Source organism: Corythoichthys intestinalis, chromosome 15 (assembly GCF_030265065.1).
Source record: "Corythoichthys intestinalis isolate RoL2023-P3 chromosome 15, ASM3026506v1, whole genome shotgun sequence".
Classification (NCBI taxonomy): domain Eukaryota; kingdom Metazoa; phylum Chordata; class Actinopteri; order Syngnathiformes; family Syngnathidae; genus Corythoichthys; species Corythoichthys intestinalis.
This window is the reverse complement of record NC_080409.1, coordinates 31,656,453-31,669,171: the sequence shown is the minus strand read 5'-3', so window position 1 is coordinate 31,669,171 and position 12,719 is coordinate 31,656,453. Positions and strand designations below refer to the sequence as shown.

General features: G+C 36.6%; 1 protein-coding gene across 1 annotated transcript in view; it reads right to left on the bottom strand.

Annotated features, from left to right (window-relative positions):
• The window catches only part of LOC130931559 (transmembrane protein 87A-like), a 30,871-nt gene that overhangs the window by 3,310 nt on the left and 14,842 nt on the right, over nucleotides 1-12,719 (bottom strand). The window contains exons 9-16 of the mRNA XM_057860469.1: nucleotides 10,914-11,097; nucleotides 7,184-7,283; nucleotides 7,003-7,096; nucleotides 6,082-6,153; nucleotides 5,899-6,007; nucleotides 5,775-5,833; nucleotides 1,554-1,657; nucleotides 1,409-1,482 (exon numbers count right to left, since the gene is read on the bottom strand). Of these exons, the coding sequence (XP_057716452.1) occupies nucleotides 1,409-1,482; nucleotides 1,554-1,657; nucleotides 5,775-5,833; nucleotides 5,899-6,007; nucleotides 6,082-6,153; nucleotides 7,003-7,096; nucleotides 7,184-7,283; nucleotides 10,914-11,097 (796 nt within the window). The remainder of the gene's footprint in view (nucleotides 1-1,408; nucleotides 1,483-1,553; nucleotides 1,658-5,774; nucleotides 5,834-5,898; nucleotides 6,008-6,081; nucleotides 6,154-7,002; nucleotides 7,097-7,183; nucleotides 7,284-10,913; nucleotides 11,098-12,719) is intronic.

The following is a 12,719-nucleotide window of genomic DNA, read 5'->3' as shown; positions in this document are numbered from 1 at the left end:
CTTTTAAGAACTACAAGTCTTTCTATCCATGAAACGCTTTAACAGAATGTTAATATTGTTAATGCCATCTTTGATTTATTGTTATAATAAACAAATACAGTACTTTTGTACAGTATGTTGAATGTATATATCCGTCTTGTGTCTTATCTTTCCATTCCAACAACAATTTACAGAAAAATATGGCATATTTTATAGATGATTTGAATTGCGATTGATTACAATTAATTACTTTTTAAACTGTGATTAACCCGATTAAACATTTTAATCGTTTGACAGCCCTATTTAAAAGAATTAAAAAACCTGGAAAAAGAGAAAGTCGACTCCGCCTATCTTTGCTTAGATTTTTTTCCTTTACGCGAAAGAGACAATTTTTATAAACGTCCAAAAAGGCTCATGACTAGAGGCCTGCGAAATTTCCAATTCTTAGATTATTCGCGATTCGGCCGTGGAAGATTCGAGAACGATTCACAAACATCCAAATTCCGATTATTGAATTATACCAGGGAAAGCGGAAATAAAACACAGTCAGCGCGGTCTTCAGGACGCAATGAGGAACGGACCGAGAGTAAATATCATGTTCAACCCATGCCGCTAGATAAAAAAAACAAACAACAATAATACCTGACTGCAGCCGTTAGCTGCTACAAACAGCGCCCGGTTGCTAGTTGCTACAAACATACAGCAACATACGACTATGGTAGATATCACATATATCTAGAACTAGATGTGATATGACAGACGACGGCTGTGTTGGATCATATACTAAGAACTAGATGTGAAATGACAGAATTTCCCGCGTTAGTAAACAGGCTTCATCTTAAAGCAGTAGACTTCTCTAGAAGGCTCTGTTGTAGCGAACCTAATTACTTTTTCTTTAAAAAAAAAAAAAAAAAAAATCGGTAAAATCTCGACTTGAATCTATCTAAGGGAAATTAGGGAATAACGGGAGCAATTTGATTCACAACATTAAATTAATTGAATGTAGTTTAAAGCTGCCGATACACAATGGGGACTTGAGTATTTTATTTACTGTTTTTAAAGGTTAACTTGATACTGAAATAGTAGTTTGTTTAGCCTGAGAGGATTTTTGAACAATTTTGGAACTAGTGTACAGAAAAATTATTGTGGTGCATCAATAATCGATTTATAATCGAATCGCAGCCTCTGAATCGTAATCTTAATGAATCGTTAGGTGCCCAAAGATTCCCACCTCTACTCATGACCCTAATGATAAATTACCAAGAATAGTCACTTGCCTTATAAAAAGGTTAAAGGTCTTAAGTGTCTACTTTCGAATAGCTGTCCACTTACACGACCACTGTCTATGAAAGGGTTCAATTCTGTATGTCACCGCAGACCACCTATACCAACCTCAACTTGCATCGCGTCTCGACCACGATGACCTTACCAAAGGCTTCGTTCAACATGGGCTCTTTGGCCTCATCTTCGTCTTCATCATCGATTAGTGGCGAGTGGGAAAACCTGCGGGGCAAATCGAAATGGGACGGTAAGCGTCGGTCCGACCGTCACGAACGGCGCCGACTGGCAGGGACCTTTGATTGTTGGCTGAGGGGCGCAGTAGCACCATGATGACCAGCAGGATCGTGGAGAAGAGCAGCCGCCAGAAGGCGTCGTCCACCCATAAGTCCCGCCAGCTCTAGAAGGGCACACATAAGCATGTGGACATAAGCGGTTAGAAGGTATACGGGGCTTTTAAAAAGTTGTCTTTGATATAAATGAGTATATCTGCGGTCGGGAAACGGGGAAGGCAGTATACCCACCCAAAAAGATGCTAAACCACAAAAAAATAAACGAAACATGAGGGGGTCAAAAGGGATTGGACTACAGCCGTCAATGGCAACCAGTAGGTTAACAATTACGTGAACAAAAAATGTCCCAAATTTACGGTATTTTCTGGACTACAGTACACTTTTTTAAAACAATTTGGGCGGGCCTGTGACTTTTACTCAAGTGCGACTTAAATATGGGTTTTTTTCCACTATGACAGCGACTGCATAGTTGTTAAAGAAAAACTGGTAATACAGTATGCTGACTAGGGCTGCAGCAACCGATTATTTTAGTAGCCGATTAATCTATGAACTAGTAAATTTTAATAATAGAGTAATCGGATTAGGAACTTGAAAAATTAAAATACCTGAGCTACTAGTTATTACTAATTACTTAGTACTAGAGCTAAGTACAACAAAAGAACAATTGGCTAACTTACATAGCAAAAGTCCGCTTGCTAAAATTCTATTAAATGCTTTTTTTTTTTTTCAACAATGCAAATCGTTCAAATACATATTCCAACAAAAACGGTTAAATATACCTGTAAACTAAATTACGAAGCTCAAACAAAATCTTAACTTATGTTGGTCTTAACAGGGAGAAAATAGATTCAGCCATGTTAAATGAGTTGTCATATTCACTGTTACCACTAGAGGGCAGTGTATCCACCCAAATCAATAAAAATAAATGCAAATACTTTCAAAACAATTACATTGCCACTTTAATCCAATGAATACTCAAAGCAGCAAAATTTCATTTGAAGCTTTTTTCTAACCAAATTACTCCAGTTAATCAATTAATTGTTGCAGCACTAATGCTAACAGATGCCTATTTAGCTTGTTCTCCATTTTACTATTACTAATTCAACCTATAATCTTTGTTCTTGGTTTCTGATACATTAAAAAATTATAACCTGAAAAATTCCGTACAGTGATCCCTCGCTACTTCGTGCTTTAAATTTCACGCCCTCAGTCCATCGCAGATTTTTTTACAATTAAAAAAAAAAAAAATATATATATATATATATATATATATATACAGATGAGCTGTCCTGAGCCGATCGTATAGTCTCACTCTCCCTCCAACTCCCTGCTCTTTGTTGGTCAAGCACTGCACTCACTGGAGTTGCTTCTTAAAGTTACCGATGATTGACATGCGTTTAATGTTTGATATTACCAGAGAAGCAAACTTCAAAGTGCTGCATGCTTCAATCATCGTTCAACTTGTTAAACAGTTGCTGTGGCAACTCATTGTGTTTAAGTGAGCAGCTTGAGCGGATTTGAGTGGACTCACTCAATGAATCATTTAATAAAGCCAATCATTTTTCTGCTTTATTGTTGTTTAAAAATAATTCGGTGGGACAGTAACATGTTTAAAACTTATCAGAATTATTACATTTGAAGTGCTTAAAAATCATTGATTAAAATATACATATTAGAGGTGTGCATCGACACTGCCTTCACGATTCGATTCTATTACGATTCGGAAGGCCACGATTCGATTCGATTCGTTTCAGAGGGTCACGATTCGATTCGGTTCGATTCGGCAATGCATTGCGATGTATTAAAGCCTGGGATGCATTAAAATTCTAAAGCAAAGCATATTTTTCATGAATCATGAGCCAACACAAGCGGACAGACATTAAACAACTTTTTATTGGCTCTTGTGTCACTCCTGGTTGAAGTCAAATGAAAATAGTATACTTTCATATATATTTTTTAAAAAATCAGATCACAGCTTTTAATTAGTGCTTTGAATGAGACCAAGGCTTTCTCTCTTTTTTTTTTTTTTTTTTTTTTTTTTTTTTTTTTTTTTTTTTTTTTTTTTTACACACAGTAGCAGCCTTTTACACAGTGCAAACTCCTGTGCAAAATCAGTAATAACAGTCACTGTATTTTAGTCACAACGACCCAGCAATAAAAATATTCAAGTAAATATTAAAGAAAACGACAAAGAAAATATTGTAGTGCAGCAGCATCTTTATCGCAATATCAATCCAGGGATCAGTTCAGTTGCAAACAAAACATCAACTAAATTGCAATGTAGAAAAAAAGTAAAATGTAGGCCTAGCTTATCTTATATCTATAATATTTCTGGCTCCCTCTTTCTCCGTTTCAGCCATTGTTATGTTATGTCCTATCTCTCCGCTCTCTCGATTACAACTGCGCTTGTCTGTGACGTTACTCCGGTGAGGAAGCGGATTTGGGTTCCTCGTCCCCCCTGCATAGAGGTTAGATCTTGTGCCCGAACCCGACCCGACCCGAAATGTTAAGCATTCACGTTTCGGTGGGTCGGGTCGGGCCGCCGCGCCGGACTAATAAATTATATTAAAAAATAAAAAATGCGCAGAGGGCTGTGGCGCAGCGCTCTTTTTCTTCTTCTCCTCCCGTTATTTCGTTGTGTGAATGCTTTTATAATTCTCATAAAAATATGTAGACTATTTAAATATTGAGTAAACTTGCGTTTTTTTCCTGCCAACTGAGAATTCGTTACGAAAGACACTTTTTATTTATGCACACAAAGGCAAATGTGATCCTTTTGAATCTTCTCTGTGTGTCTGTAAAACTGTGTTTTTTTAAAAAATATTAAACTTTCCCAGCGTTATTTTGTTGAGTAAATGCTTTTATAAATCTCTTAAAAATATGTAGACTATTTAAATATTGAGTAAACTTGCGTTTTTTGTCTGACAACTGAGAATTTGTTAGGAAAGACACTTTTATTTATGCACACAAAGGCAAATGTGATCCTTTCGAATCTTCTCCTCTGTGTGTCTGCAAAACCGTGTTTTTGTATATTAAACTTTCCCAGCGTTATTTCGTTGTGTAAATGCTTTTATAACTCTTATAAAAATATGTAGACTATTTAAACAGTAAGAAAACTTGAAGAAATGAAAATAAATTGTTGCTGCTGCTGCGTTTTTTTTCCCGCATCACTCGGCTCGGGCATGCAAATCTATAGTTAATTGATCTGGCCTGTCAGGCTTCAATACCAGCGGGCCATGTCGGGTTGGGCTGGAATTTTTTAGGCCCGATCTAACCTCTACGGGCTTGCTTTGAATGTAAAGTAGCTCTCTCTACAGGTAAACATGAGAATAACAATACAAATGGGGAAACCAAATCCATTGTATCACCGGAATTGCGCAGGGAAGATTTTTGAACGTACATATATATTTTAAAATGCGCTGAATCGATTCAGCGTGTTGCCCGCATCGAATCGAATCGTCCCTGCCCCGCATCGGGATGCATCGCCGCATCGATTATTGTTGACACCCTTAATACATATACTAGTACCGTATTGGCCTGAATATAAGACGGTGTTTTTTGCATTGAAATAAGACTGAAAAAGTGGGGGTCGTCTTATATTCGCGGTCTCGACATTATACCCATTCATGACGCTAGATGGCGCCAGATATCATTGAAGCGATGTTGTGGCATGACAGATCTCAGCTACTCTCAAGTTTAACCACGTTGCAGTATTTTATTGCAATGTTTTCCTTTATTCAGATTTGTTTCAAGACTACAGTTACAGCTAGACTTCACTTTGATGGTTAATGCAGTTATTGCAATTTTGTCACAATAGATTGGTTTGTTTACATTTCAAAAACCAGAAGCCATTCATTTACGAATGTGGTTGCACTTTAGTTTACATATTTAAATGTTCAGATATCAAGATTTGAATGAGGCAAAATAACATGCTTTTTCTCTCAAATATATTGTTATAATCATTTGTTTCAGATGTACTGTAATTATTTTCTGTTCAAAAAATAATTTGGTGTTCAAAAAGTCTTTTTTCAAACTTGAGTCTTGAAAAAGAGGGGGTCGTGTTATAATCAGGGCCGTCTTATATTCGGGCCAATACGGTAATTTATCACAATATTATATTTTTTTTTTCAGAAGGACTAGTATATATGTTTTTTTCTGTTCTAGGCAATCATAATTATCATACAATGAGAAACTAATATCGTTCCAGAAATAAACACTACAGACCTTCTGGCAGTCCACCAATTTGAAGACTTTAGTGGTCCAGATGATGAAGACGATGGAGGCTGAGGACATGGCAAGTTCGAGTTAAACTTGAACACTTATGTAAGGAAGCAAAGGCTGGCCTCACCCAGCATGGAGAAGATGAGTGTGTTGGTGAAGTGCTGGTACAAGGAGAGCTTGACCACGTTCCGGCGCAGCTTCAGGAGGCGAGTGGTTTGAGACAAGCTGATGAAAATGTGGAAGCGCGCAAGTCAAGGAGAATATAAAGCAGTATTCATATTCGTGTCTGATGGCCGCTCAGCAAGGATATCCACCACATGACGCAGGAATCAATGAGGGAGAGACTGAGGTTCGCTACCAAGGCCACCGTGCCATAAAAACCCTGGAGACACAAAAACAGTATGTTTGAACCTTCCTATGTGGTAGTTTATGGACTATAAGGGATGCCACAAACGAGTATTTTGATAGTCAATTATTTTTGCAATGAGATGAAATCACAAAATTTGCACTGAGAAAAATTGGTTTATGAATAATGATCTAATTTGCAGATGTAGGCAAATATCCAACTTTTTTTTAACATCTGCTGTCATTGAAGACTTCATAAGTTTGAAAAACATTAAAACGATGTAAAAGGAAAATATTTACCTTTTTTTAATCTTTTTTTGTATAAATGAAAGTGTGTTTTTTCAGAAATAATTGTTTCTTTTCCCTATTAGAAATAAATACGGTGTTAAAAAAATGTACAAAATAAAAAAAAATAATTTGAAAAAATATTTTTTTCTTTTATAAGCTGTTTTTTCAAATCAATTAAATACAAATAATATGAGAATATTTCCTGCTGTTTTTTTCATTTTTGTTTTTTAATGAAAAAAAAAGTCATTTAAAAATTAAACTGTAAAAATTAAAGCAAATATCAACCGTTTTCTTGTTGTTTTTTAAACTAAAAATAAAAATTATATAAAGCAATAATTACTTTCATTTTTAATTCAAAATAAAATTTAAAAAAATGACAGAGATAAAAAAAAATTAAAACATAAATCAGAGAACATTTATGAGGCTCCAAAATCAGAATATGGATAAGATCAACAATGTCTTAATCGATTATTCGACTATGAAAAACTCACTAATTTGATAATCAATTAGCTGTCGATGAGTCGATTAATTACGACAGCTCTAAAAATATACATAAACTAGTTATGATGATATATACAAATGGAGTTTGTAAACTTACACCCGTTACTCTTAGCACGCCTTCCACCGATGAGAAGAGCAGGTAGAGCAACCCGACAGCGGCTAGCCGGTGCACTGTGGTACCCAACCTTGGCCTGAACCAGATACAAATATAAACAGTACCAGTACAATAAAATGTAAATTGAAATTTGATTGAATTATCATCATTGTGCAACTGTTACTTGACGATGCCGTAACCAAGACTGACGATGAGGACCAGGATCCGAGCGAGAGATCGCTTCAATGCAGAGAGCAGCTCAGCAAAAATCACTGCACCCTCCACTAGAACACAAAAAAAAGGGTTAGTTAAAATACGGTAAATTTCAGACTATAACCTGCTACTTTTTTCCCTCATTTTCAATCTTGCGGTTTATAGTCCAGTGCTGCCTATTTGTTGATTTACTTGGATTAATAGGTAACACTTTCTTTGACAGTGGCGTCATAAGAGTGTTGTCAGCAGGGGTGAAAGTGGGCCAGAACGGTCAGGAACGCAGTTCCGGTATAAGATTCAGGGCAGGAACGCAGTTCCGGTATAAGATTCAGGGCCGGAATGCTGTTCCGGTACACGGTGCTTTGATTCCAAAAATATGACGGCAACTGTCAAAACGTTATGTAAAAAAAAAAAAAATGCTGAGCTGCCACACATGCATTTCATCTACAAGAAGAAAACAATTTACCAACATCAGATTTACATACACAAGTGTTAACAACAACCATAATAAAGTGCTTGTGTAGCGTAATCCGTTTCCATTGATATTTATTATTTATTTTATTCCACGGACGGCATGGAGGTTTCCCTAGCTGCTGCAATTATCAGAGTCTGACGATGATGAGTCACGTCAATACACGAATGCACATAGCAAAGCAAAACGCCTGGATGCATTTATCCGTTCAATTGGATGACATACTGACATGTGATCAGCAGAGATAGTTAGCTAGCTAGTGCATGTTTTCTGGAAAAGCAACAACAACAACAAAAGTTTTTTGAATTGATGCCACAAAAAAAGTGCAAGGCAACAGAAAATGGATCAAATCTTTAAGAGCAAGGAAAGAGTTGAGGAGGCCTATTTATCATATTTGGTTTTATTTCCTCTGATGGGGAGGTTCAGAACATCTTAGCTTTCAATGTGCACTTTGGGCTTATATTTGTTCATTTATGTTAGGCTACTTATTCATTTCCTTATGATTTAAAAAAGTCAGTGTTTGCGTGATCTTCAAAATATATTCCATTTCACTCTGCATAATATAAGTCATTTGTATTTTTCTGAATGTATGTTACTTATAGCTTTTTTAAACAAAAAAATAATAAAGCAAAAGTAAATGTTGACATTGACTTCAATTTTAATATACATCATGTGTTCTTAAGTAGTTAAAATTTAGATTTGGCATTTAGTATGTGAGGAAATGAGGGAGAATATAAATTAGGCGATGGAGGTTGGGGGTATTGCTGTTTTTGTTAACTTTTATTTTGCAAATCATTAAAAAAATACAATTTTGAATGAAAATCAGTTTTTGTATGTTTTATAGAAATAACTGTGCAAAAACAGTTTTCTTTGCATTTCAGTAGTTTTAGCAGGTTTGTACCCCCACAAAAAAAATAAATAAATAAATAAATAAAAATAAACAAAATTTCTGGCTCCGTGGCGACCTTCACGTCGGGGAGTTCCAGCAAGAAATTCTAGCCACTTTCACCCCTGGTCATCAGACTATCATAATTATGACATGACACTATCATGGGCATTAAAGACATTTTGAATTATGCCACTAACTCCATTTATGTCCAGCTCGGATCTTTACATCCTTTCAAAAGTGAGATAATTTGCCGGATGACACAAAATGCCATCTGTCGTAAGCATTCATGGCAGTGTCATGTCGTAATTATATTAGTCTTATGACAGGCTTATGACGCCACTGTCAAATAAAGTGTTACCAAATACCCTAACTAGCAAATAATGAAACAACTAACTTTATCTGAAGAAACAATTGCCACAGAACATGAATTTTGATTGTTATTTACATCTGTAGCGCTGCAATGCATGTTAGGAGGCATGTTGGATGACAACAGTGTTGACAGCAGGTGGCAGCAGAGGTTGACTGTCTCCCCCAAGGGAGCAGTGATGGCCAAATGAAGCTTCTTGAAGCTTTGCAGCCAATTGTTTCAAAGCTTCATGGTGGTTCATTTGGTCTTACGACAGTTTTATGATGCCGCTGTCAAATATTGTGTTACCAATTAATATCTTTTGGTGTAAATATCCCATAATACAGTGAAGACAGCTGCGGCTTATCGATGAAAAAATGGTGTTTTCGTGTCAAATTTGGTGCGTGGCGGCTTAGTCAGGTGCACCTTATAGTTCGGAAATTACGGTATTATTTTAACTAGAACAGAGGTTGGAAACCTGTCGCTCATTGTTGCTTCTTACGCGGCTCTGTGAAAAAATAAAAGTATTTGAGTAATATGTATTATAACGCTTTAACGGAGGAATTCAGCCTTCCTGTAGTAAGCAGAACAAGTCAGGCTCACATTTTTATATCTTCACTAACTATGTACAGCAGGGGTCGCGTTAACCGAATATTTTCCGTCGTTGACCGGTTTTTTACAACGGTGACGGAAAAAACTGAAGTCCATCTGTCATTTTGACAGGTTGCAATTAACACCCCAGACCACAGGGTGGCGAGTGAGCATATTAATTAGCTATTGTCTCTCTTGATGCATGACGTTGTTGGCCTTACTCGGAAAAATGTCAAGGCAACTGAGTGCCCGAAATTTCTTCAAAAAGCCCCAAAACGACGATGGTGTTGATAAAAGAGGTGAAAAAAAGAGGGACTGATGCAGTGAAGGATGACAACGAATCAAGTGAATCGCCGGTTCACTCCTCACTGCAGCGAGCAGTTGAAAACGCCGCCAATTACCAAGAAGGGCAGAATTGGTAACACGGTGAAAGCGGCATAAAGCCAAAAAAGCGGACCAGACTAGCCAGAGCCTGAAATTATTTCAAGGAAAATATGGAGGGTGCCACCACTGTGTGTACTCTTTTTGCTAAGCTGAGCTCGCATACCAGGGTAGCACATGGGCTATGAACGAACACTTGACGCGCTGTCACCCAGGTGTATTTCGGAAGACAACAGGAAACAACAAGCTAGCGGATTGTAAGTCCATACAACTTTCTAACGATTTTTTTAAAAATTGGAAGTTGCCTTTATGTGCGTCGTATCAACGTGCATTTTTATTTAATAATAATAATAAATTTAAAATATATATATATATATATATATATATATATATATATATATATATATATATATATATATATATATATATAATGGAAATTAATTATATAATATTTTATTATTATTAAATGTATTAGGATCATGGAAGGTCCCATTTGGGGGGGGGGAATATATATATATATATATATATATATATATATATATATATATATATATATATATATATATATATATATATATATATATATATCCTGTATATACATAACATAATAAAAATATATATGGAAACACAGTACTGGCCTGCTTACTGTAATCCATGACTGCACTAATGTCAGTTACTTTATATTATAAAGTATTATTGTATTATTGTGTATATACATATAGTGACTGCATCAAGATATAGTCATTTTAAAAACTTTAAGTGACGGGTAAAAATAGATTATGACCGGATTTTTATGACCCTGTCAGTCAAAATGACAGACAACGAAAAAGTCTAGCGCAACCTCTGATGTACAGTCACAGTGCCACTCGGAAGTGTTTGTGCCATTCACACTAATTGCGGCATGAAGTACGTGCCTCTAGCGACAATCCACAGCCTACCTAGCGTCTAGTGACAATCCAAGTGTTCAAATACATTGGATGTCCAACGCTGTCAATGTCAGAAAACGAGTCATGAAAACAAACCATAATCTCCTCGGTAGCGGATGTTCTGGTACTCGGAGTAGAAGACGGCTTTCTCAAGCATGCCCAAGATGATGACGCCACCGATCCAGAACTGGACCCTCAGCAGGTCCCGCCAGTAGCAGGCGCACCAGAAGAGCCAGAGAGCGCCGAAAAGCACGTAGACAATGCACATGATCATGAAGAACTGCCAAACAAGTCAAGAGTGCTTACATTACAGAGGCTTCATTGTAGTTTGGGTTTCACCAATTCATGAACTAGTTCATGTTTTAGGTGATTGTGAACTGAACATGACATATTTTGTTTTTGTGAATGTTTTTGTGCTAACGAGCGAAATTTGAACGGCAATTCATTTTCATTCGAGACTTAAGAGTTTGCGAGGCTAGATGGAGAAAACACACTGCATATGAGCCAAGCCATTTGAAAATAGGTTGAAAATTACGCAATCTATAGTTAAAATATAGAATTTGGGATCTTGTAAAACAGTGGTCCCCAACTGTTTTCTCATCACGAACTGGTATGATGTGGGCCTTTTTTTCACGGACCGGCAATGTGTGGCAGAAAAGTACAGTAAATATAAAATAACACGACAGGGCTAAAACAAACATTAAGTGCAGGGAAAATATAACTACCTACACACGGAAGTAACCTTTTTTTAACCCTATAACACGTGTTGGCGGCAACAAAATTACGCATATCATCTTTGAAGCCTCGTCACGCTGTAATTACTCTCCGCCACGTGACGCTGGTTGGTCTCATTTGAAAGTGTGGAAGTTGAGGTCCGCGCCCGTTTTTACTTGAAGTCAATCGATCAAGTGAAACGGGAGATAATGTCTTTTGAGTTTTATTGCACTCATAAATAAGCATTAAAACACTGCATGGACCATGTGTTTATGTCCATATTTTCATAATTTCTTGTCCTTTTTCAAAACCAAAAGCACCACAAAAGACCACATATCCTAGGAGCCATTGTGAGGTCCAGAAGGACGGACGTAATGTGAACATTTTTAATAAATTGCTGAGCAAAGCGCCACCTAAGGAGAGAGGCGAGGTAGCGCCCGGTTGAATTGAGTGACCAACTTTGAAACGTGCGGAATGAATTGAAAACTAAATGCTGCGAAAGCATTATATTATCAACTCGAGGAATAGGATGGACCAGATTTGTCGTTTTCTTCGGATGAGGCGGCAAGTTGGGAAGAGTGACAGGCTGACAGCGCAAACGGCGGAAAAGTGGGCTGTGTGATGTAACTCAATGTCCTGTTCAAGGGGAAACGTATGGCATGCCTGAAAAAATTTAACTGCCAATATTTTTGAAAAGACTTTTTTAAAATTTTATATATTTTTTCACTATTTATCTTTTCAATTTGTATATAGATGTGTGAGTTCAAGAAGCTTGATTGCATGTATTTACTTTTGACAAGATGATGGGTGCAATACCTAACCTCACAAAGAGATGTCCTCCAAAACCTTTTTGTGTTAGACGATATACAGTATATGTATTTATATATTTTTTTTCTCTATTTTGCACTGTTGGTCTACTGTATGTGACCTGTTTTGACCATAGTATGTGTAAAGGACAAAAATGCTTATGACCATACCTGCTGTTTGTGTTCAATTGTCAAATATTAAACTACTCAGTCTTATTTTTTTCTGTTCAATGTTTATCCTAACAAGTGGAATAAATATTATCAAGCTTCAAAACGTTTCGTCAAGCATTCTTGGTTGTCAATAGGACGTCAGTATTACAAATTTTGACAAAAGATTTGGGGATTTTTTTGTCTTTATGGGTCCAAAATGTTGATTATCATT